Source organism: Mytilus edulis, chromosome 5 (assembly GCF_963676685.1).
Source record: "Mytilus edulis chromosome 5, xbMytEdul2.2, whole genome shotgun sequence".
Classification (NCBI taxonomy): Eukaryota; Metazoa; Mollusca; class Bivalvia; order Mytilida; family Mytilidae; genus Mytilus; species Mytilus edulis.
Genome location: NC_092348.1, coordinates 88,123,826 through 88,150,975, shown reverse-complemented (window position 1 = coordinate 88,150,975; position 27,150 = coordinate 88,123,826). Strand labels below are relative to the sequence as shown.

Genomic DNA, 27,150 nt, shown 5'->3' with positions numbered 1-27,150 from the left:
GAAATAATTGTAATTCATTAATACAGATATGATGTTCATACACTCATACATTACATTTTTAATTTTTACTTAGTATCATCTCAAAGATCAAACTGAAGGGTAATAAAATTTACAAAGAGAAAAAGGTATAAAAGCATACTTCAACCTCCATATTAAACTTTCTCGATTAGTTGTATAACCTTCACAAACAAGATATTAAAATATATAAATGAAAATCAAGATTAACTTTAGTACTTCACCATTAAACATTTTTCATATCAATTTGTATGAAATATTATTTCCTTCCATGTTAGATGAAAATAATTTGAAATTAATTCCTTCTTTGAAAAGTTTTTACCTTATTTTATTAAAGACATCCATTTCTATAACATTTAATGTGTGTGTTGCAAAATCTTCTGGTAGACAGCTCTTCTTGTAACATCCACTATTTAATTCTGTAGAAAATTCCTGTCAGAAAAAATCAAATGTGTATAGTATATCAAGAAAAAGGTTAGTAATTTTTTTTACATTTTTGTCTAGAAATATCATTTGAAAGATAAACTAATGATATTACCTTAACAATTTATACCAATTTTTTTTCTCAATCAAATCTTTCTAAACTGTTGTTTAAATTCATTGTATTAAAATGAAATAAAACATTTTGGTATATAATGGTATATCATAAGATAATCTCAGGGATCTCCATGGATGAAAATTGAACGATGGAGGAACTTTCACCATCACGAACCCTGTTTAAGCCGTACAGTGTAGTGTGATCGAAAGTATTTTATCCCTCCATGTAAGGAATGGTGAACATGCGAATTCATTGCTTATTTAAATTATATTTATTTGAATTCTCATTATAGAAGTATCAATATTTTCATTAATTACCGTTTGTAACCATTCAAATGCCAAGCCTTCATCCCCCCCCCCCCCCTAGTCGAGAATGACCAAAAGCTGTCATGCAGGTTTCCATGTAGTTTTCTTGCTATTTTTGGTAATTGTTATGGGGGTTAAAAATCATATGGAGCTTATTTTTCACGGACACTGTCACTGTCAAATTCAGAAGTCATGAACCAATTACCGGTATGGCTGATTTGCAGCAACATCAAAACGATTCGTACGGGTTATGTAAAAAGTTGCAGAGATTTGTAAAGCGAAAGTTGACAAATGAAAAGGGTTTTAATGACTTTATCAAGCAACTTGATGCTATGCAACATGCATCTTTCGAGTCTGGATATAAACCAGAAACGCGGATGCATCAATTTAATTGTAGACTACGAAATGCATTCGGAATAACGATACGATATTTCTTCACAGTAAATATTTAAGTTTTTACTTTTTAACTTTTAAAGTTATTCTATATAATCGTTACAGCAGTACTAGAGTTATTTGCAATGAAATGAAATAAATATTTTACGTCTTATTTTGTTCTTCTTAAAAAAGGGGGAAGCTGATTGCGTAAGTCAAAATAAAAGCATGTGGACTTGTTAAACTGTTCTTTGTAACTGGATTATTAATTTATTTATTTAATCTAAATTATCATAAGCATTTACTGAAACTTTGAATAATTTGATCAATGAATTGTCTATCTTCAGATAGTATTCTCCTGTCTGGTTTGTTGATCTACCTGTACAAGCTCAGGTACAAGTGATTGGCGATCTTAATCCAGATATCCCTCAGGCGTTAGAACTGTATTGGATTATACATGTAATGTAAAAAAAGCCTTAGGAGTATGCAATTACATGCATTTGATTATAATTGCTAAAAAATGGCGTTGGGCTTTAAATAACGGTAAAAGTTTTGAACGATGGTGGAAGACAATTTAACAATGGCGCAGGTCAGTTGACGATGGCGCAAGATATTTGAACGATGGCGGTGCACCATCATTAAACAGGCTATGGAGATCCCTGATTCTCCCTCTTATAGCTACATATATTTATAAGAATGTTTATTCCAATTTGAGTTAGTCCATTATTAATCCATTTCTGGTAATATGTAATGCACAATCCTTATGGAAAACATTTTGAAATCAATTTCTCATCTCACAGCTGAATTTGAGCTCCAATCAATAATAAATTTATATGTTTGACTTACCTTATCTTTGGTTATGGCAGTAAATTGTTTCGTTGTACATTCTAACATGTCTTCAACTGTTTTCTGAAAATAATTAGGTAGATGGTTGTGATGAAACATGAATGGACATTTAACAGACAGAGGTTATTTTTCAAAATATATATATCTTGAATAAGCATTCTAGAAGCCATTTATGTTAGATCTATATGCTGAATTTTTTTAAAGAAGGTTAAAACAGGTTGCTGAAATCATATTTGTTTTTATTTCATTGCTTTGTACATAAATCAGGCAGTTAGTTTTCTCATTTGAATTGTTTAACATTTGTGATGGGTTTTGCTCATTGTTTAAGGCTGTACAGTGACCTATAGTTGTAAACTTTTATGTAATTCAGTCTCTGACAGTGTTGTTTCTTAGGCAATAATACCATATTTGTTTATTGTAATAAGAAGTAACCTTCAAGAAGATACAAAGATATTTTAAAAGAACATAATATGTAGCCTTGATCTTATTTATCCCAGCCTTTATGACTGAAAACCAGGATCAAAATCAAAATATTTTCACTGTCAAAATTTTGTTCTGTCAGGCAGTAGGTCTTTTCGTGAGGATTTTGAAACACTGACATGGTCTTTTCACTAAATCTTTTAAATAACAGAAAAGGTGTAACCATTCTCCAAACAAATAAATAAATAGTAATCCCTTAATACATTTACATATGATATACAAACCTACCAAAAAATAATAAAATATTATTCCTTATAACATTTACATTTAATATACAAACCTTCATTTGATTATCAAGAACTTTCTTCAGGTCATCTGAGAGTTCCTTGAGACGTTTACCTACTGGGTTATCTTCCCCTGTTGATTTATCAGCTACATCTTGTAACTGAGGCAGAAGCTAAACGTAAAATGTTTCAATATATTTATCATTCATACAATGTTAATTACTAGACATGACATCTATTTTATTAAATTAGTATCATATGGACACTTTTGCAAATTTTGTACTAAATATTAAACTATAAGGTGCACAAACTTGGTACTTGTACCTTATAAAAGAAAGAAACAACAAAGTAATAGACTTAGGACACTTTTGTTTTTTCCAAGTACACAATATATAATTTCATTATACATAGGAAAACAATTAAAAAATAAATGTACTACAAATGAGTGCTTCAATGAAAAACATAAATTATAGCTCTATTTAAAAAAATATAAAAAGAGTTACTAATTAATTGTACACAACAGCTCAATCTAATTAAAAACCGATCTCTCATCGCTCCTTTTTCTGATATGTCGCGTGGGAGATCTAATGAAACCCGCTTTGAGGTCACATGTGAGTGAACTAAAAGTTATGAATTTATATCAGAAAACGGGAGCTATGAGAGATCGGTTTTTAATTAGATTGACAACAGCTGTTCCATAAACATGCATAGACATGCAGGGGACCAAAGGAAGGCACTTTGAAATCTAAATTAGGAGTGGATATGAATTACTTTCTTGTAAATTGATCTTCTGAAAGATTAATCTACTTTCAAAGTACCTTCCCTGGGTACCATGTATGTTTTCATGGAACAACCTGTAAGGATTTAAAATATCTTACCAGTTGTGAAGTGTTGGCATCTTTAACAAATCCATTGGCTACATCTATGTCTTGTTGATAATCATCAACTGATGGGGTCATCTGTAAAGCATTTACGGTGTCCTGGACTTGTACAACCAATCGGTCAACCATCTACAATAAAACAGTATAAATATTATAATCATCAACTGATGAGGTCATCTGTAAAGCATTTACTGTGTCCTGGACTTGTACAACCAATCGATCAACCATCTACAATTAAACAGTATAAATATTATAATCATCAACTGATGGGGTCATCTGTAAAGCATTTACTGTGTCCTGGACTTTACAACCAATCGGTCAACCATCTACAATAAAACAGTATAAATATTATAATCATCAACTGATGGGGTCATCTGTAAAGCATTTACTGTGTCCTGGACTTGTACAACCAATCGATCAACCATCTACAATAAAACAGTATAAATATTATAATCATCAACTGATGGGGTCATCTGTAAAGCATTTACTGTGTCCTGGACTTGTACAACCAATCGATCAACCATCTACAATAAAACAGTATAAATATTATAATCATCAACTTATGGGGTCATCTGTAAAGCATTTACTGTGTCCTGGACTTGTACAACCAATCGGTCAACCATCTACAATAAAACAGTATAAATATTATAATCATCAACTGATGGGGTCATCTGTAAAGCATTTACTGTGTCCTGGACTTGTACCACCAATCGGTCAACCATCTACAATAAAACAGTATAAATATTATAATCATCAACTGATGGGGTCATCTGTAAAGCATTTACTGTGTCCTGGACTTGTACAACCAATCGGTCAACCATCTACAATAAAACAGTATAAATATTATAATCATCAACTGATGGGGTCATCTGTAAAGCAATTACTGTGTCCTGGACTTGTACAACCAATCGGTCAACCATCTACAATAAAACAGTATAAATATTATAATCATCAACTGATGGGGTCATCTGTAAAGCATTTACTGTGTCCTGGACTTGTACAACCAATCTGTCAACCATCTACAATAAAACAGTATAAATATTATAATCATCAACTGATGGGGTCATCTGTAAAGCATTTACTGTGTCCTGGACTTGTACAACCAATCGGTCAACCATCTACAATAAAACAGTATAAATATTATAATCATCAACTGATGGGGTCATCTGTAAAGCATTTACTGTGTCCTGGACTTGTACAACCAATCGGTCAACCATCTACAATAAAACAGTATAAATATTATAATCATCAACTGATGGGGTCATCTGTAAAGCATTTACTGTGTCCTGGACTTGTACAACCAATCGGTCAACCATCTACAATAAAACAGTATAAATATTATAATCATCAACTGATTGGGTCATCTGTAAAGCATTTACTGTGTCCTGGACTTGTACAACCAATCGGTCAACCATCTACAATAAAACAGTATAAATATTATAATCATCAACTGATGGGGTCATCTGTAAAGCATTTACTGTGTCCTGGACTTGTACAACCAATCGGTCAACCATCTACAATAAAACAGTATAAATATTATAATCATCAACTGATGGGGTCATCTGTAAAGCATTTACTGTGTCCTGGACTTGTACAACCAATCGGTCAACCATCTACAATAAAACAGTATAAATATTATAATCATCAACTGATGGGGTCGTCTGTAAAGCATTTACTGTGTCCTGGACTTGTACAACCAATCGGTCAACCATCTACAATAAAACAGTATAAATATTATAATCATCAACTGATGGGGTCATCTGTAAAGCATTTACTGTGTCCTGGACTTGTACAACCAATCGGTCAACCATCTACAATAAAACAGTATAAATATTATAATCATCAACTGATGGGGTCATCTGTAAAGCATTTACTGTGTCCTGGACTTGTACAACCAATCGGTCAACCATCTACAATAAAACAGTAAAAATATTATAATCATCAACTTATGGGGTCATCTGTAAAGCATTTACTGTGTCCTGGACTTGTACAACCAATCGGTCAACCATCTACAATAAAACAGTATAAATGTTATAATCATCAACTGATGGGGCAATCTGTAAAGCATTTACTGTGTCCTGGACTTGTACAACCAATCGGTCAACCATCTACAATAAAACAGTATAAATATCATAATCATCAACTGATGGGGTCATCTGTAAAGCATTTACTGTGTCCTGGACTTGTACAACCAATCGGTCAACCATCTACAATAAAACAGTATAAATATTATAATCATCAACTGATGGGGTCATCTGTAAAGCATTTACTGTGTCCTGGACTTGTACAACCAATCGATCAACCATCTACAATGAAACAGTATAAATATTATAATCATCAACTTATGGGGTCATCTGTAAAGCATTTACTGTGTCCTGGACTTGTACAACCAATCGATCAACCATCTACAATAAAACAGTATAAATATTATAATCATCAACTGATGGGGTCATCTGTAAAGCATTTACTGTGTCCTGGACTTGTACAACCAATCGGTCAACCATCTACAATAAAACAGAATAAATATTATAATCATCAACTGATGGGGTCATCTGTAAAGCATTTACTGTGTCCTGGACTTGTACAACCAATCGATCAACCATCTACAATAAAACAGTATAAATATTATAATCATCAACTGATGGGGTCATCTGTAAAGCATTTACTGTGTCCTGAACTTGTACAACCAATCGATCAACCATCTACAATAAAACAGTATAAATATTATAATCATCAACTTATGGGGTCATCTGTAAAGCATTTACTGTGTCCTGAACTTGTACAACCAATCTGTCAACCACCTACAATACAATTTATCTACACTTAGTAAGATCTTGTAAAATTAAAGGTGCCAATGATGTAAATGTAGTCAAATGTGTCAGTAAAGGAATTGTAATGACATGTGTCAGTAATGTAATTGTAATAAAATGTGTCAGTTGTGTAATTGTAATGAGATGTGTCAGTAATGTAATTGTAATGAAATGTGTCTATTATGTAATTGTAATGAAATGTGTCTGTAATGTAATTTTAATGAAATGTGTCAGTAATATAATTGTAATGAAATGTGTCAGTAATGTAATTGTAATAAAATGTGTCAGTGGTGTAATTGTAATGAGATGTGTCAGTAATGTAATTGTAATGAAATGTGTCTATTATGTAATTGTAATGAAATGTGTCTGTAATGTAATTTTAATGAAATGTGTCAGTAATATAATTGTAATGAAATGTGTCAGTAATGTAATTGTAATGAAACGTGTCAGTACTGTAATTGTAGTCAAATGTGTCAGTAATGTAATTGTAACGTAATGAGTCAGAAATGTAATTGTTAACTTTTTTTCAGTTATGTCATTGTAATCAAAATAAGAAGATTGCAAAGTGAAATTGTAACATGAGATTAATAACCATTTTTTTATTTATAATACATTATAAATTTGCGTCACCAACTTCTCTTTATCTACTACTAAAGACTTTTTCACTTGTTTAAAGCATTTGTTATTTGTATTTATGCATGCTATTTTGGTATTTTTCTTGCTTCATGGTTTTTACTAATACTGCATATAATGCAAAAAGAAAATTTGCATTTTAACAACACTTACATTTGTGGTTCAAATATACATTTCATAAAAACCATGTAGGTCATGATGAATACTCAGTAATTTAATTCTTGAAATATATAATAACATTCCTACCTGTTGTGTAGAGCTGAGATAACACCCTTGTATCTTATAATCACGATTAACCAGGTATTTCTGTGGACTGTGGTTTCTCTGTAACAGTGCTTCTATCTGCAATCATTATATAATACAACTGACACATAAATCAAATCGAATATTTGAAGTGTAATGTTTTCTGAAGTTGGCACAAAGAATCAAGTTTATAAATGATTTTCCTGTTTTAAATATAACCAGATAGCATAAACCTTAAATTCTACAAATTTAACAAAAAACAAATTGTATAACAAGTCAAAATTACTTTGAACACAGAAAAATATGCAAGTTATCCTTACATAGATAACTATAAAACTGTCTGTTTCCCCCGACATAATGTGGTGAGATAGAACCTACCCTCTGTATTGCTGCTTCAGTTTTCTCAGGGTTTCTTTGTTGAGCCAGAACCATATCATTTACTGGGGTAGGCATTTTCTTCATTGTGAAATTCCTTAAAAAAAGATAAGTGATTCATACATAAGTCTTACCTTTAAGCATTCATTTCATATTGTCAAGAGACAATACAAATCTATGTTATTATATGCTTCTCCAAATAGTAAATAATGAAAGTCCTGTTGTATATTTTGATTTTAACTTATGTAGACATTAAATATTTTTCTCTTTTCAAGGTAGATTTCAGAAAGAAGGCTTAAGTCTTAGATGCATAATTTTTTTATTAGTTGTTAGTGAATTTGAACTAACTGTCAAAAAACTACAAGTCTTCTCAGATCTGTACTTATTGTCTTTTTGTTGTTGGAATGATAAAGTATCCATTTGTATTTGTAGTATTTGTATTTTTATTCATCTGATGAGTTAAGCCTTTTTCAACTGAGTTTGATAGTTTGTTCTTATGTTGTACTGTTACATCACTAGTTTAAACATATTTATTTATAGTAGATTGGGAAACAAGTTTATGCAACTTATATTAATCCCTTTCCACTTTGTTACATCACTGTCCCAGGTAATAAGAGGTTGGGATCCTGATAACATGTTTAACCCTGCCACATTATGTATGTATGTGTCTGTCCCAAGTCAGGAGCATGTGATTCAGTGGTTGTCGTTTGTTTATGTGTTTCATATTTGTTTTTTGTTCACTCTTTAAACATAGATTAGACTGTTATTTTTCATGTTTGAATTAATTTACATTGTTATTTCATGGCCTTTTATAGCTGACTATGGGGTATGGGCATTGCTCAACTTTGAAGGCCGTACAGTGATCTCTGTGTCATTTGATCTCTTGTGGACAGTTGTCTCATTAACAATCATACCATATCTTCTTTTTTATATTCACATGTTGGTTTTATCTAAACAAAAAATAAAATAGCATTATATTTGTTTCTTACTTTTCCAATGTATAAATATATTACTTTTCTAAGATTCAAACATAAAGGTAAAATACAGTCACAATGACCTACTTTTCTAAAGCATCTGCTACATCTTCAAAGCCTTGTGAAGTGACACCATTCTTGTCCCAGATAATGGTCTTTAGTTTGTTGTTTATCTGTAAAGCTTTACTTAACATTCTAGCACCAAAATCTCCGAACTGATTACCACTGGAATCAAAGAAATTTACAACTTACAGATATATGTATATGACAATTTTCCAAATTTTACATGTAAGGCTTGCCAACAGAGCATATTTCCTAATTTCTTTTACCAATATAAAACATTAGGTGTCCTGATTGACCGATTAACTTTTGTTTAATTATCAATTATATGTCCTGATCAGTGATTTCAGATGACAAGGCTGGTTTTAAGAGGTTACATTTTATTGATCATTATCAGTATCTAAATACAAAAATACCAGCTGGTATCCAGTTTACAAGGGTGGCCAGTTTAATAAAGTTACATGACAATTTAATTGAATTTGAATCGGCAGGTATGAGGGAGAACCAATATTCAAAGGGGCCAGTTTAAAGAAGCTTCACTGTACTATGTAATACTATGTGTATGCATTACAATTAGTTGTATGACAAATTAAAGTTCTTCTTTTTAGTATTGCTGAGCTTTTAACAAGCTTCATTCAAATTGCCTGCTAAATGCAAAATTGACTTATTTTATTATCCTGTATTCCAAGTCAGGGTGTTGACATATATATGAGTTTTACATCTGCTTTCATACCAAGCACAGTGAAGATTGTTTGAACATTGTCAACTTCAAATTTGTGTCTGCTTCATGATGATCTAGTAACGATTATGTGCCTAGTACTGACTCTTAAAATACTCAACTCACCTTATATCTAGTTCTGTAAGAGACCCATTACTGCCTAAAGCATTGATGACCAGTGATATATGATGTTTTAGTTTGGAGTCAGCCAGAGACAGAGATTCTAAATCCTACAAAAATGTTATTTGTACACATTAACTTTGTATAAAAACTGTGGTAACAAGCTATTTCACTAATAAAGTAAAGTACCAAATGTTTATAACAATAATTGCAATATTCTGTATGTGCCTGTCCCTTGTCAATAACATTTGTTTGTCTCATTTGTTTTTGTTCACTGTCAAAAATAAACCTACTCCAGAGAATAACCTTCTATCAAAGATAAAATGCTAAAGCACAAAAATATAGAATATGTCAATACACATAATTAACAGTGCCTGGTGATGTTTCAAAGCCTGACCAGTGTTGGTCCATCAGAGGCAAAATGGTGAAATTTGTTAGGAGCTTATGTGTTTAGAGACCTCTGATGTCAGTATACCATTTCTATACTGTGGATTCATTAACATTCTTTAGATACCAATTTTCGCGGATTTCGTAGGTACAAGGGAACAACTAATTTAAATATTCAACGAATTACAAATTTTCTAAAGGAATGTATGCAGACTTTGTCAAAACCACAAAATTAAATCTCCCAAGAATATGCAAGTTTTCCTCAAATCACGAAAATTAGTACCCACAAAAATAAATGAATCTGCAGTATTCCACAAAGATAAAATGCTACTTTTTATGGACATGAACACCTTAATGATGCATTTGATCAATCATTAACCAGAAATAAGTAATCTCTACTCTACTGTTTTTAGAAGCAAACTTTTAATACAGTGAGTATTGGTCATGTTAACTTACACAATCCTCATCCTGTATAAGTTGTACTATTCCATCTAAAACTGTCGGTAATTGTCTGAAAATAATTTAAAACATGTAGAGAATTCAATAATCCAATTACTGTTTACTTTAAATTTCTATGCTTGAATTTCTTTACTGTTGTATAAAACTGAAAAATATTATAACCAGCTCTTAGTATTAGTAAGGGCTGTCTCAAAATTGATCACCTCCATGGAGGGGGCTATGGAAGAAACATAGATAGATTAATGGTTGCATTTTACATAATAAAATGAAATGTTATACTACGAGTAGTTTGTTGGATCTAAACTGTGTTTTCCATGCACCTCCACCAAGCCCTTTCTTCTGCAACAGCCCAAAACTAAATTTCAAATTGGTTTTATCTTTTTACTATCAAAATTTAATATTTGTATAGCTGCTGGGGTAGTTTAAATATGCAATAAAGTTTAAATTAATAAGTTATTGGTAGGTGGACAGAAGAAATTGATACAAAAACCACTGTAGAAATTTGTTTGAACAGTGCTTTAAAGGAAAATAATCTTGTGCTTACTTTTGTTTTACATGTTCAAAGTTTCTGCCTATTGACAAACGTTTTAAACTTTTGTTTGTTTTTATCCATGGTAACAGTGTTGCCAATCCTTGGTCTAAATCTACAAAAAAGATATAAATAAGTTATCACCATTAAATTCTTATATGTCATAAATCTTTAGCAGAATTCAAATATCATTCATTTTTGCCCTGTATTATTAACTTGAATGGAGAACACACACAAAAATCAAAGTATAAATGCCAGCTTTATAAGTACCTTGTGTCTATGTGACATGTGCGTATTTATCTCACATTATTGTTTATACAATGTAACATCAAGATGAAGAACAGCACAAAATTGTAATGGTCTTCTGATTTATCTATCATCATTTCATCTTTAATTTACTATGATCAGAAATTATCAAACTATTCTATATACCTAAACATTATTTGCCTCTCTCTGTAAACTTGAAGTTAATCAATATTCAGGTGGACATTTGATATCTATTTTAATTTCATATTTTAGCTATGATACTCTCTATATACATTGGTCCTTCAAAAACTTACTGTGAAATTATAAAATAAGCATTGTGACATAGAAGATTAAAGGCAAAAGACAAAAGGCAAAAATGTGAAATTCATCTATTTTCACAATACTGTCTGAAGCAATACTTTCTGTCTATGAGCCAGTCTGCTGTAAATCATTAAATTTACAATGAGATGAAAGACAGGTCAAATTTACTATTATTGCTTATGTTTAAGATATTAGCTATGATTCTGACTGTTGGGGGTCATTACCAGGACAAAGGTCAAACTTACTATTATTACTGATGTCTAAGCTAGCTATGTTGTGATTTGGACTGTTCTAGGTCATTACCAGGTCGGTCAAAGTTCAAAATTACTATTATTACTGACGTCTAAGCTAGCTATGTTGTGATTTGGACTGTTCTAGGTCATTACCAGGTCGGTCAAAGTTCAAAATTACTATTATTACTGACGTCTAAGCTAGCTATGTTGTGATTTGGACTGTTCTAGGTCATTACCAGGTCGGTCAAAGTTCAAAATTACTATTATTACTGACGTCTAAGCTAGCTATGTTGTGATTTGGACTGTTCTAGGTCATTACCAGGTCGGTCAAAGTTCAAAATTACTATTATTACTGACGTCTAAGCTAGCTATATTGTGATTCTGACTGTTGGGGGTCATTACTAGGTCAAAGGTCAAACTTATTATTATTACTGATGTCTAAGCTAGCTATATTGTGATTCTGACTGTTAGAGGTCATTACCAGGCCAAAGTTCAAACCTACTATTATTACTAATGTCTAAGCTAGCTATATTGTGATTCTGACTGTTGGAGGTCATTACTAGGTCAAAGGTCATACTTTCTTTTATTACTGGTGTTTAAGCTAGCTATATTGTGTATATTAGCTATGAACATAACTGTTCGAGGTCATTACCAGATCAAAGTTCAAACTTACTATTATTAATGATGTCTAAGCTAGCTTTATTGTGTATATAAGTTTAAACCTATTTAATTATAGTGGATTGGGAAACAAGTTTTTGCAACTTATATTAATACCTTTCCACTTTGCGGGTGCAAGTGCTGCCTTGTAGCGCCATTAGCCTGCTCTTTAATGTGTATATTAGCTATGAACATGACTGTTGGAGGTCATTATCAGGTCAAAGGTCATGCTTACTATTATTGCTGATGTCTAAGCTAGCTATATTGTATAAATAACCTATGAACCTGACTGTTGGCTGTCATTACCAGGTCAAAGGTCATACTTACTATTATTACTGATGTCTAAGCTAGCTATATTGTATAAATAACCTATGAACCTGACTGTTGGCTGTCATTACCAGGTCAAAGGTCATACTTACTATTATTACTGATGTCTAAGCTAGCTATATTATGTATATTAGCTATGGTACTCTCTATATTCATTGATCCTGATTGTTGGAAGTCGTTACCCGCCACATTTAACTGGAGGTTTGTCAAATGCATATTACTAGAAATTCCCAACATTAGTTCTCTGTAATGGAAAATCAATACTTTAATCTTTGTCTTCATTCATAGAAGAAAGGGAAGCATTTATGACAATTTCTATCCTAATTTGCACTGGTTTAATTTTGCGATTTTCAAATTCACTTGATAATGAAAGAACCAAGTTGTAAATATAATGCAACGATTTATATTGGTGTTATTTTTCCACTTTTGAAAGTCATAACAAATAATTCGCTCGCAAAATAAATATGTTTACAGTATTTTTGATTTTTCAGGATGTTGTTTAAGCTTGAAATTGTTTTGATATTTGTAAATAAGTTTATGTATTTGGTATTATGATTTCTAGGGTACCTAATGAGGGGTACCTAATGAGGGGTACTTGATGAAGGTTTGGTGTATGATGAGTATATGTTTTATGACAATTGAAATTTGTCTCATACAATTACATTAAGGCTTATTCTACACATGTATTCCATGATCTACTCGTTTTCATTGCTATTTTAATATAATATTTTCCTGAGACTAATTCTACTATACCAATATCAAACATGCAAAAGAAAGGCATTTTACAAAAGACTCATCATACAGATTTCTCCTACCTTAATAAAATAAAACATTTCTGAAGGCTGATTTTAAGAGAGAGAAAAGGCACAAACATCAACCTAATTGTGAGTTTTCAATTATTTTCAGATTGATAATTTACTTTTGATTTTGCCATTTGATTAAGGACTTTCTATTAGGAATTTTCCTCAGCGTTCTGTATTTTTTTTTATTTTACTTTTACTATTGATAAATTTGTATGATATCATTTTATCATTTACAGCAATGACATAAATTCAAAACAAACAATTGAAATTAGGTCGGTGTGACTTACTTTAAAGCATCAACTGGTATTTTACAAAATGACATATCTAGATATTCTAAACTACAGGTGCTGGCAAAAAACTGTTTCCATGAAGGTTGTACAGCTATTTCCTTCTTTTTATGTGTGTACACATTTCTGGACAGGTACAAGTGTGTTAAACTTGTACATCCCCTCTGTAATGCAACCATCAACTGAAAATACACAATAATTATAATAAAAGTATGTGTAGAATGTTAACAATTCTTACACTTATAACCTAATCAAGGGTTTAGGTGCTCTAACTTCAGAAATTATTGCGTGCATTTGGTGCATTTATTGCCATGTTGCAAATTCAATATGATTATCAACAATATCAGATTAATATATATGTGTCAGATTGCTTAATACTATAGGATTATAGCATGAATATTGGGGAATATTGTCCCGAGTAGAATTTTATATTGCACGAGCTTGCGAGTGCAATATATGTTGTACGAGGGACAATATTCACCAATATTCATGCAATAACCCTTTTATTGTATCGCAATAAATATTTGAAAGTAAAAATGGGTTTAAACTAAGATTTTGTTGTTGATGACATCATGATTTTTTAAGATTTATTGCACTAGTGCAATATTGGAATTTATTGCATGCTTACTTTTGGTTACTTTCTGTGAGAAATATTATGTTGCTATGCAATAAAAATTTTAATTATCTAGATACTCACCAAGTCAAAGTGTCCACAATCTCTGGATTTGTATTGTTCAAATGTATTTCTGTTTCAACAACATTTGAAAACCTTTCGGTACAATTGGCTTTGACTTTTATGGTTAAGATTTTAATCCATAACTTATTCTACTTTGTTTTTATCTTGCTGTATCAATATTTGTCAAGGGTGGTAAAGGGTTATTTTCGTGCAACGTGATCGCCGTTTTTTATTTCACTTTCAACGTGATTTTACTTTTTTATTTGACGTTCAGTCGTGCAAGACGGGTGCCTCGTTCAACGTGTTCTGCTTATTTAATTTTACGTGCATCGTGATTTTCAAAGTCTTATTTTGCGTGCTCGGTATTTTTCAAATAAAATTCGAACACTTGGCAGGGATCGTCGAGAAATACTTTTTAAAAAGCCGTAAACCAATTATATCATAAATGTGTATACTAAATCGGGAATATCAAGTAAAACAAAGAGTTAATATATACAAGAAGACAGTGACTCAGTCACAAAAGGTTCAAATAAAAGTATTTATTTTTCGTGCAACGTTCATTACAGAAATTATTTCACGTTCAACGTGAAATTATGTCTTATTTCACGTTTTTTTCGTACAAGCACCCCCCTTTACCACCCTCTTTGTCTTTTTCTTTTCATGTTATAAAATGATTAAATTTATTGAAGAACCAAACTAAATGATGATTGTGCTAAATTTTGAACTCTTGATACCCTTTCAATAGCTAAAACTTATCACCAGGCTTTCAAAAACAAAGAACTATATATGGGATTTTGGTTTTAAATAGCATCAATTTTGTCAGGCAGTAACAGTAAAACTTCTGCTGGGTTTTCAACAGCAAACATTGAAAGGATTTAACCAATAAGTAATCTAATCATAAAATACCTGCTATTAGAAAACAAAACATTAAATTCTAAATACATGACTGGTCTACTTACATTTTCTAAGGCACATTCTATTCCAGATAAATCTAGATGTGTTATATTATTTGGATTACCCAGGAATCTGTACATGTTCTGAAAGTTAAAAAATCATAATTTTTATATTGCTGTTTCATAATTAATTCATAATTGTGTTAAGATAAAATTGAGAATGGAAATACAAAGTCTATTGAGTATTTGAGTTGAATCATTATAACTGATACTTGGCATATAACTTTCATCTTAATCACATCAATGATGACTCTTCTTACTAATAACACTAATAACTTTAAAAATTGACATTACAAATCAGGAGTAAATATAGATTGTCAGTTTTATATTTGAAAATTATCATGCTTAAGCCTTCTTAGAACAGTACTAGTGTTCATTTTTCACAGAATTAATTTCTGGAAATATGAGGTAAAAAACAAAATATCCTCTATATTTTTTTTCTATTTGTTGAAATTTTATTTTTCTAACATTTTGACATTATTACTTTTAAGGAACTCAAGGATGACACTTGATCACAGTTATAGTTGTCTCATAGAAGAATACAAATAGCTTCCTTTTTTATATATTAATAATAATTTCCTGAATATGTCTCATGTTTGAACAGCCTTAAGTGTATTTTTACTCTTTCATGTCAAGAAGTATGAAGATTGTTGTTGCTCAGTCTTTAGTTTTTCCATCCACACCAAGTTTTAAAATTTATTTTCCCTAATATTTAGTCTTTTTTAGTGTACAGTTGTATTTGCTGTTTTCATTTTGGTCAAGGTATTATAAGTTTACCTCAGACATGTAATTTTTTATTGCCTCATGCTTTCCCCCCTTTTCTACAACTATACCTGTAAATCTTCTCCTTTAGTTGAATTATCTGAGATATTCAGTACTTGTAGTCCACCAAAGATTGAGTCGTGTTGTGTCATTAACTCAAATATTTTATTTAATCCTTTTCCTGTTAACTTTGTATTACTGATGTTCAGATGAATCAGTCCTCTTGATAGATTACTCAGGGATCCAAGAAATGATATCATGGCTAGAAACATAAATAATATACCGTATAGCAGATTATTTTCGCAGTTGTAAAATTTTCGCGATTTTCATTGAATTAGGTATATGAAATATTTTGGAGGCTATTAATTTGGCGGATTTAAAACTTTTATTGATACCTTTGCATGTGCACTTTTAAATTAGCAGAATTTATTTTGGCGATTTTGTTCTATACGCGAAAAAAAAGCAAAAGTTTAGAACCCGCGAAAATAACCCGCTATCAATAATATAACATGTCATGTCAAAGTTAGGGTTTCTTGTTCCTGTTAAAGTGTTATAATTAACATGTTTAACTTTAGAAGATGTTCATCAATATGAAAATTCACATTTTATTATTAATTGCAAATTATACTACAATATGTAAAGGAAAAGCAATAAGCTATTTATTGCCTTATAATTCTTATATGATTTGCATATTAGGGAATATGTTGATATGATTGGTCGAGAGGACTTCCAAAATCAATCCCAACCTCCCTTTTATGGTCATAAACCTTTTGTTTAAATTTCATAGATTTCTATTTACTTATACTAAAGTGATGGTACGAAAACCAAGAAAAATGCTTATTTGGGCTCCTTTTTGGCCCCTAATTCTTAAACTGTTAAGATCTCAAATCTCAAAATCAATCCAAACCTTCCTTTTGTGTTCATAAACCTTGTCTTTAAATTTCATTGATTTCTATTTACTTATACTAAAGTTATTGTGCGAAAACCAAGAAAATGCTTATTTGGGCCCCTTTTTGGCCCCTAATTCTTAAACTGTTAAGATCTCAAATCTCAAAATCAATCCAAACCTTCCTTTTGTGTTCATAAACCTTGTCTTTAAATTTCATTGATTTCTATTTACTTATACTAAAGTTATTGTGCGAAAACTAAGAAAATGCTTATTTGGGCCCTTTTTTGGCCCCTAACTCCTAAACAGTTGGAATCAAAACTCCCAAAATCAATCCCAACCTTCCTTTTGTGGTCATAAACCTTGTGCTTAAATTTCATAGATTTCTATTTACTTAAACTAAAGTTATAGTGTGAAAACCAAAAGTATTCGGTCAACGCCGACGACGCTGACGCCAACGTGATACCAATATACAACCAAAAATTTTTCAATTTTTGCGGTCATATAAAAGTTAATGAATCCACAGTAAATAGGTCAAGTTCACGGACTGGAAAACATAATGCACCAGTGAATTTTTATTCCTTTTAAACATCTTTATATGTAAATGAAGTAGATTTGTTTTAATTGTATTGGTATTCTATAAATGAACAAGTACCTCTATCATCCAGTAGGTTTTTGGACAGATCTATCCTGGTCAGCTGACTTCCTGTGTTAGATAAGATGGCTGTTCCTAACTTGACAACAAATTCTCTGAAATATTGTACGAGCAGAGTACTGGAAACAGTACAGTTATTTCAAATTAGTGATGAATATGATATTATCAAGCATGTTAAGCATGTTAATAAATGCACAATGATAAAGCGCCTTCAAGAAACCTGTGCCATTGTAGAAAAAAAGAAATGCATGTTAGCAAAAAGCTAATCTACGAAAAAAATTCATTTACTGAAAGTTCAGAAATTATTGCTTGCATTTATTATTGTAATTTTGTAATTTTAGACTAAAATGTGATGTTAATCTTTGTAATATTGAGAAAAGTCCTGTTTAATATACATAAAAATAAATAAAATGCAAGTTTAAAATTATTGCAACTAAAACGTATCACAGTTTTAGCAATAATAAAAACATCTCAATAATTTCTGAATTTACAGTAGTTTATTTCAAAGTATGTTAAAATGTTTTATTTAAGTGATATAATTTTTTTTTATTGCAAGTAACCAAAATAAATTTAAAGCAATTACAATAGTTTAAACCATTTTACTACAAGAGGAAATATGATTAATCAAAACAGATAATAAATCAACAGGCAACAATTAATTATTTAGTAAAGACTTGACTTTGAAGAATTTTAAAATATCTGAAAAATAGGCACAGTGTCCTTGAAGCTAAAATATGAGTAATAAAAACTGCTATAGCAATGAAATGCAATCTTCTTTTATGAATTGCCCTTGCGATAAAATGATAATGCAATATTAAAATTATATGAAGCAATGGGTGTTACTGAAGGGAAGCTCAAAGCAGGTCATCACCTCATAGGTTTGTAAAATCTTAATTTGATATCCCAAAAACACTATAAATATTTTGAGTAAATAAACTGTTATCACAGATATATGTCTCGCTTTTTTGTAATTTCGATAATGCAAATGTTGAAATTAAAATAGCAACACTTTAACATGTAAGTTTTTCAAATATTCAAAGTCAATGAACCATGACTTAAGGTACATCATTGAATATCTATGGAAATGAGATGTGCCGAGGCTAATATAACTGCAGACAAAAACCATTGACTTTTCATAAGTAGTTCCCTTTAAACAAACATAAACACAAACTTATACATGTAAACTAAGCAAAATTTCAAAGTCAATAAACCATAACTGAAGGGGCGGGGTCAAATAATCTCCATGGAAATGAGATATGCCAAATATACAAATGTGTATCAATTATAATTAACTTACCACTAGTGATTCCAAATAAACTGACCTAATCACAAACTAATACATGAAAACTATACAAAAGTTTCAAAGTCAATAGACCATAACTGAGGGGGTGGGGACAAATAATCTCCATGGTAATGAAATGTACCAATAGTAATACAACTGCAAACCAAACATCTTTGACTTCCCACTAGTGGTTCACCATAAACTAGACCTAATCACAAACTAATACATTGTTGAAGCTGCCACTACAAAATATCATACATATGTCTCCACTTTTGACTCAGTCAAGCGAGACAAAAATGGGTTTATTGATTGTTGAAGATATCAAAGACGATAAACATTAATATTTTAATAAACTCATTACCTTGATCCTATACAAAACAGACAACAAAAGGATGGAAAGAAGGATGCACAGATCAGAAAACATAATGCCACCCAACTAAAGTAGATTTGACATAAAAAAAAATTAAAAAAATACTGTTGGCCATACAATAATGTATGAAAGAACATAATACTTTTTTGCAAATGTTTACTGTACACTGATAATGACTGATTGTATTTATTACATTATCTGATTTTAGTTATTCCTGATATATGGATTTTTGTTTACTAGTTATAATGCATGTATACGAGGGATATAATGTACAATCTAGCACAGTTTCTATGTACACTTTATTAATCAGAGGCAATATCAAACCTTGAATTCACCATGACTTTTCTAAAATTTCATAAAATATTATTTGAAAACAATTGATAAAATATTTTTTAAAAATTGAAAAGAAATAATATACAAAATTTTGATAGATTTTTTAACTGTGACAAAGTTATATTTAACAATAAAATTATATAGTGATTTTTATTTTTCCAAACAAACCAATAGTTGTTAAATCATAAATATTTTTTCCTCTTAACATTTTTTGCAGTTCAATTCCTAGTAAAAAAATGTTTGTCTATCAACAAATATCAAAAAAGTTAGTTAGGTTAATTTCTTTAACGAGACAGTTTTGTAATGAGATGTTATGAAAAATGTTAAGAAGTATATGAAATGCAATAAATTAAGCAGAATGTATTGATGCAAAGCTCACAAAAAAAAGTGATATAGATTGATTGATTTCTGGTTGCTTAATGTCTAGTGGCAAAACCTGATAAAGGTGTAAGTTAAGTTTCTCAACATCTCTATTTTCATGATGATTTTCAATTTTCTCTTTTTAAACTTACACAGTGATTCCTGTATTACTCAGATTTATATCTTCTATTAAACAATTTTTGTGCATAACTTTTAGGACTTCGGCTTGAGTTTCACCAGTCTGGAATAGAAATGACAAATATGTAATACAAAAACAATTCTCTACATTTTTTAATCAACAGATACTAGAATTATAATTTCTATTCAATATACTGTGGATTCAATTTTTTTAGCAGGAAAGTCATGTAAGGCCTTTAGTTTATCGTGTTTCTTGTCGTTAGTACTTCGCTTAAGGGTTAGTAATGAAAGGTGTGTGTTCATATCAAATTGTATTCAAGTTATAAGGCATTGCACACAAGGCAACATTACGTATACAATAAGCAACGTAAACAATAGGTAACGTACGTGACGTTAGTTACTTAGTAAATGTACAGTGGCAGATACTTGACAAACTATACAGTATCAGTTTTTGGACATTGTTGAATACTTGTCTCATCTCCTTATTTTATATACACCGTGTATCATCGTACAGCGGATATAGGTACTAACCAAGCGGGCATGATCGATTTTGAACTGACACGGTAATGAAAATCTTTGTTTTGTTTTATCAACATTCCGTGTACATTTCTCAACATCTAAAATTCCTGCTCCAAAATAATTTTCGCATCGATTTTTTCCTATTTATAAGACAACTTTTATATTCTAATAAGAACAATTAACTTGTAAATGCACAAATAGTTGTGAATGTCAATTTCAACTTTCAAGCTCGATACAATTGTCGAGACATTTACATGTTTTACCTGAAAGAAAACTAATACAGGGCAAAAGTAATAGTTACCAATCATAAACCTTCCTGTGATTACGCATTCCTTGAAACTTTTTGGGTAATAATTGAGTATGAAAATTTTGTTTTTGTGTACGGTGTACAGCAACTTATCCATGCACCGTACAGAAGGATTTATGTGGTCAGCTAAACACCGTACACAATGCTTCTTTTCGGGATAAAATATCCAAAAACGGATGCATGAAATATTTCAATGCCAATTATTGATACAGCTATACTTATTACACACGCACAGTGGCCTTCTATCAGAAAAAACAGTTGTAATGAATAAAGAATTATATTGGATGAGACGAGTGCCAACTTCTTTGACAAGTATTTGCACATGTTTTTAGTAATCGTTCTTGTTTTGGGGAAATAATGAGACATCTCTAATCATCAACCTACGACCAAATCATTTCTTAGAACAGTAATTATATTTAGATTGAGGTACACATTGATATTATGTGAACAAAACAAAGATTTTCGTTACCGTGAGAGGTCTAAATCGATCACGCCCGCTTGGTTAGTACCTATATCCGGTGAACTGATGATACACCGTGATATAGGTATGTGAAATGGTTTTATTTTGAAGAAATATTTTAAGTATCATGTAAATATGTTATAGAGAAATGTTTTGGAGATTATGTTGCTCAATCAAATATAGCCCTAAAATGTGGTGTGAGGAGGCATGGAAAATTAGAGGTGCTATGGAGGCAGGACACAGAACTCTATTTTCTTGGCATAACTTGTGTCAATCTCCTCAGATTGACAGTCACCATTTAAATAATAGGAACCCTATATATAAGACTGGATAATAATCTAGTAAGAAGTGTTACCATTTTGACTCCACTGAGATCCAGACCTGTAAACCATGTGTTATGTTCTATTGCAGACACTATTGGCTGTAAGTCTCTGTAACGTATAAATATATATGTAATGTCAATTGTATTTACCATGCATGCTGGTGAACTGTTAGTCATAGAGCCCCATATAAACAACTCAGTAGTTAGTGCTTCAGTTCCAACCAGATTGTTATCAAACTTTCTTAAAATCATGGCTCATCAATTATGAAATGATAAAGAGACAAATACTCTCAGGCAAAGTTGACCTCAGATGAATTTGTCTATTTTTTTTTTTAACTTTTTTTACAGTCAAATATCTCTTCAACTGTTTTATATGTTTAACACATCCTTGGCTTACAAATGTTTTGTATTGAGCATTCCTGATGCATAAGAGCACTTCGTTCACATTTCCACTTCATATTTGTGACAGAAATCTTCATTTTATCAGTGACTTCATTCACTTATACTGTTTATTAGATTGAATGGACTTTTGCTAGCATTTTTCACAGAACTATTCTTTACATTGATTTTTAAATTTCTCTTGGATATTTTTTACCTAAAAGTACTGGACTATTGCATATATCCTTTCTCTGCACACACACTAATTAATGTCAGAACCTTCTAAAGTGTAAGTCATAATTCTTTGAATGTGTGAAATTTCAAGATGCTACAGTTAAACCTTTTTTTTTTGAAATTTTTAATTTATAAAAAAAATCATGTTTATTTTGTTGGACCTTATGATAAAATTCACCTGAGGAAATGTTTCTAATATTTTCTTAATTGCAAAATTATTGAAATTCATCCTTAATTCTCAAATACTTGAAAAATGTAATAAAATCAAATGAAGAAAGACATACAAAAGACCATATATAAAGCATTAAACCCTATACTGCTTTAATTAATATATTCTATACATATTCTTCTCTTATTTGACAATACACCCTACTTCCTGTTTCTCTATACTTACTTCCCCGATAAGTGATCAAAGTCTTTTAATGTAAGAACTCGACAGTCTTGTGATAAATATATAGTGTCAACATCCTGAAATATACAATTAAACATTTTAACTTAAATTGACACAATGTCTCTATATATTCTTGTTATTTTTTATATTTGGATTTTTTAAACAATAATAGACTTCCTCCAAAAAATTTATATCTTGATCTTGAGGTCCCTGAAGAAAAACTGCTGGTCCTCACTATTTCTATTACAAAAAATCCAAATTGTGTTGATCCTTTGCAAATTTTGGTGGTCAACTCCTTCAGTCCACCACTTTTCAATAACTCTGCAATAAATATTGTAGAGAGAGCCTGAGGTCTGAGGCCGAAATTATTTAAATAAAATCTGATAGATGATGACAGCCAAAAATCATGATCATGATATAAACCAAATATTAAATTGATTCCCATTTTCATAGACTCCATACTAAATCCATTAAATATCTGCAGGTTTCTAGCAATTGAGAGAACTTTGCAGCAAGATATATGATGTTGTTAAAATAATTCAGTAAATCCAACATTTTTTATATTAAACCCTACCTCTTTCCATTCCCACACCAATTATTGTAATAATAAATGGCTACATACCCATGCAACTTCTTCTCTATAAGGGAGGTTGAAATAATCACACATGCATGCATACATCATGGCAAAGTTACCACATGGGCCATGTTCTTTTTGTTCTATTGTTTTTATCATATCGTTCATCATCTTTAACCTTTCTGGTGGGTGAACATCTATTTTCTTCATGATTCGTCTAGAAAAAGTCAAGATAATAAATATTGTAAAGATATTAAACTATGACAGTATCAATGAAGAAGATTTTTTGTTAATTTAAGCGCCATTTATAAAGTAAGCATTCACGGAAATGCAAACATTTCTATTGACTTGTACTGAGATCAGCTTTGAACCACAAATTTACAACTCAGGTCTGTTATCTATAGATACAAGAGTGCACACATTGAAATGTCTCACCTTCTTTACTAAAAATTGGTATTATGTTGATGGTTCCAAATATAAAGCTTTACTACAACTATCACATAAACTTAACATGACCAAAGAAAATGAGGTAAAGGTCATATAAACCTAACAAGAAATACATGTACACCTCACAATCATTCTATACACTAAATATAGTTGACCTATTGCTTATAGTTTCTAAGATACCGAATTAACCAAGAAAACTAAACATTGACCGATGAACCATGAAAATTAGGTCAAGGTCAGTTGAACCATGCCAAGCAGACATGTACAGATTTCAATCCTTCAATACAACAAACATAGTTGACCTATTGCTTATAGTATTAGAAAAACAGACCTAAACAAAAAACTTAACACTGAGCAATGAACTGTGAAAATGAGGTCAAGGTCAAATAAAACCATGTGACTTACTCTATAGGGAATGATGGGAAGATCTGTTTGATGGATGTACCCACATGGGTTATCATGTGGTTGATTTCATCTGTTTCTGTTTCCAAGGTGACGAAGGAGTAACTTTTTCCCTCATTTGTGGATATTACAAGCTTAAACAGAAAAACAAAACATATTAGAGTCAAAGATACAAATTACCATAAATGTTAGAAAATAACATCCAATACATCCTATACAGGTTCTATTCAAATTTTATAAAGAGCCATTTTATAATTTAAAGGAAGGCCCAAGTTTTAAATAACTGCGACAATTTGTTTTTACATTCTTTTTCTATTTGCAAAATTCATGAAAATTGGTTGGTTTACAAAACTCCTTTTTACTTTGTCAAGGAAACAGAATTTTTCAATTATCTGTAATTCTATCTGCTTTCTTTACATAATAGAGGACGTGATATCTTATTGTAACACTTCCTGATAACCTACCTTATTTTGTGCCTGACTTTCTATAGACTGGATATCTAGGTAACATATATTGTGTTCTTGCTGTAAAATAAAACATTCACTTCCTTTTCATTCAAGTATTTATTTAACATTTGAAATTTATTTAATAATTTTACAAAGATGGCCACTTTAATATTACAGAAGAAAAACAAACATGCAATAATTCAAACAGTCCAATAGGTAAAAGTCAAGGTTGGAAAAGTATAGAACACACTTGACTGATAGACACATATCTAGTATATACTGATATGTTTTTGCATATTTTATATATTATATATATAAATACAGTTACATTAAGAAATGTAACATTATAAAATAAGTGGTAGATGGATGAAATTGAAATCTTAATACAGTAACAAGAAACCTTACTATCATTTTACTCCTTTAATATTTGACTTTGATGGTTTAAAATACTTAAAATTTGTATATTATTACAGAATAAGGTCCACACTCTGATGTTTATTTGGGTTTATATTGTCCATTCATTGGATTCAAAATATAATCAACTTAACATCATTAAGACAGCAACTCAATTACAAAAAAATAACCAAAAGATTGATTGATTGATGTTTAGCACAATTTTCAGCACTACTGATTTTTTATGTGTGGTAGTCACATTCTTACTGAGAATTAAGCTAGAGTGGCTGGAGAGAACCATCAACCTTGGGTAGGGACACTGGCTTTATGTGTGGTAGTCACATTCTTACTGAGGATGAAGCTAGAGTGCCTGGAGAGAACCACCAACCTTGGGTAGGGACACTGGCTTTATGTGTGGTAGTCATATTCTTACTGGGGATGAAGCTAGAGTGCCTGGAGAGAACCACCAACCTTGGGTAGGGACACTGGCTTTATGTGTGGTAGTCACATTCTTACTGAGGATGAAGCTGGAGTGCCTGGAGAGAACCACCAATCTTGGGTAGGGACACTGGCTTTATGTGTGGTAGTCACATTCTTACTGAGGATGAAACTAGAGTGCCTGGAGAGAACCACCAACCTTGGGTAGGGACACTGGCTTTATGTGTGGTAGTCACATTCTTACTGAGGATGAAGCTGGAGTGCCTGGAGAGAACCACCAACCTTGGGTAGGGACACTGGCTTTATGGGTGGTAGTCACATTCTTACTGAGGATGAAGCTAGAGTGCCTGGAGAGAACCACCAACCTTGGGTAGGGACACTGGCTTTATGTGTGGTAGTCACATTCTTACTGAGGATGAAGCTAGAGTGTCTGGAGAGAACCACCAACCTTGGGTAGGGACACTGGCTTTATGTGTGGTAGTCACATTCTTACTGAGGATGAAGCTGGAGTGCCTGGAGAGAACCACCAACCTTGGATAGGGACACTGGCTTTATGTGTGGTAGTCACATTCTTACTGAGGATGAAGCTGGAGTGCCTGGAGAGAACCACCAACCTTGGATAGGGACACTGGCTTTATGTGTGGTAGTCACATTCTTACTGAGGATGAAGCTAGAGTGCCTGGAGAGAACCACCAATCTTGGGTAGGGACACTGGCTTTATGTGTGGTAGTCACATTCTTACTGAGGATGAAGCTAGAGTGCCTGGAGAGAACCACCAACCTTGGGTAGGGACACTGGCTATCCTAGTAAATTAAGAGGGTAGTGAGCACACCTGTCACATGCTTATTTGAACTCACAACTCAATGTTGACTGGTTAGTAATAAACTAGTTGAAAGATTTAGACCACTTGGCCCCAAAGACCCCAAAAAGGCTTATACTTCTCTTTCAAAATAAATGCTAGAGTGATGAAAGACTCGTGATCTTTAAGTTACATGTGTACGAGTTCAAGAAAATATATCAGGAGCCTGTAATTCAGTGGTTGTCGATTGTTTATGTGCTACATATTTGTGTTTCGTACATTTTTTATATAAATAAGGATGTAAGTTTTCTCGTTTGAATTGTTTTACATTGTCATATCAGGGCCTTTTATAGCTAACTATGCGGTATGGGCTTTGCTCATTGTTGAAGGTCGTACGGTGACCTATAGTTGTTAATGTCTGTGTCATTTTGGTCTTTTGTGGACAGTTGTCTCATTGGCAATCATACCACATCTTCTTTTTTATATATGGTATCATAAACTTTTCTGTAAATCAAAACACTTTTGAAGGATTTATTATATTTTAAAACATAAAATCAGCTGTAGATGTTCTGTTTATCTGTTACCTTTTCAATGCTCAAAACAAAAATAAAAGGACAGCCATTATCATTATGGCCTCATTGAGAATTTGACAATTAAGACTAGGGCAGAGATTACCCAATGAATGTAGTATTTTGCACAACAAGTTTAGTATCATATCTTCTTAGATGAGGCATGTATTTATTGCAGTTTAAAATCAAGCATCAAATAATTTAAGTAAATGC

The 27,150-nt window shown here is 31.5% G+C and overlaps 1 protein-coding gene across 4 annotated transcripts in view; it reads right to left on the bottom strand.

The window, feature by feature from the left end:
• Nucleotides 1-27,150, bottom strand: part of LOC139524733 (F-actin-uncapping protein LRRC16A-like) — a 75,511-nt gene that overhangs the window by 36,487 nt on the left and 11,874 nt on the right. For 3 of the 4 annotated variants that reach the window (XM_071319777.1, XM_071319778.1, XM_071319781.1), the window contains exons 5-25: nt 24,757-24,816; nt 24,296-24,426; nt 23,492-23,660; nt 22,873-22,946; nt 21,900-21,975; nt 20,273-20,361; nt 17,776-17,894; nt 16,306-16,496; nt 15,479-15,556; nt 13,844-14,025; nt 12,846-12,997; nt 10,985-11,084; nt 10,438-10,492; nt 9,601-9,704; nt 8,784-8,921; nt 7,726-7,819; nt 7,351-7,446; nt 3,659-3,790; nt 2,837-2,953; nt 2,077-2,139; nt 338-447 (exon numbers count right to left, since the gene is read on the bottom strand). In XM_071319777.1, coding sequence (XP_071175878.1) covers nt 338-447; nt 2,077-2,139; nt 2,837-2,953; nt 3,659-3,790; nt 7,351-7,446; nt 7,726-7,819; nt 8,784-8,921; nt 9,601-9,704; nt 10,438-10,492; nt 10,985-11,084; nt 12,846-12,997; nt 13,844-14,025; nt 15,479-15,556; nt 16,306-16,496; nt 17,776-17,894; nt 20,273-20,361; nt 21,900-21,975; nt 22,873-22,946; nt 23,492-23,660; nt 24,296-24,426; nt 24,757-24,816 — 2,330 coding nt within the window. The remainder of the gene's footprint in view (nt 1-337; nt 448-2,076; nt 2,140-2,836; nt 2,954-3,658; nt 3,791-7,350; nt 7,447-7,725; nt 7,820-8,783; nt 8,922-9,600; nt 9,705-10,437; nt 10,493-10,984; nt 11,085-12,845; nt 12,998-13,843; nt 14,026-15,478; nt 15,557-16,305; nt 16,497-17,775; nt 17,895-20,272; nt 20,362-21,899; nt 21,976-22,872; nt 22,947-23,491; nt 23,661-24,295; nt 24,427-24,756; nt 24,817-27,150) is intronic. The other variant, XM_071319779.1, reaches the window with a different exon arrangement.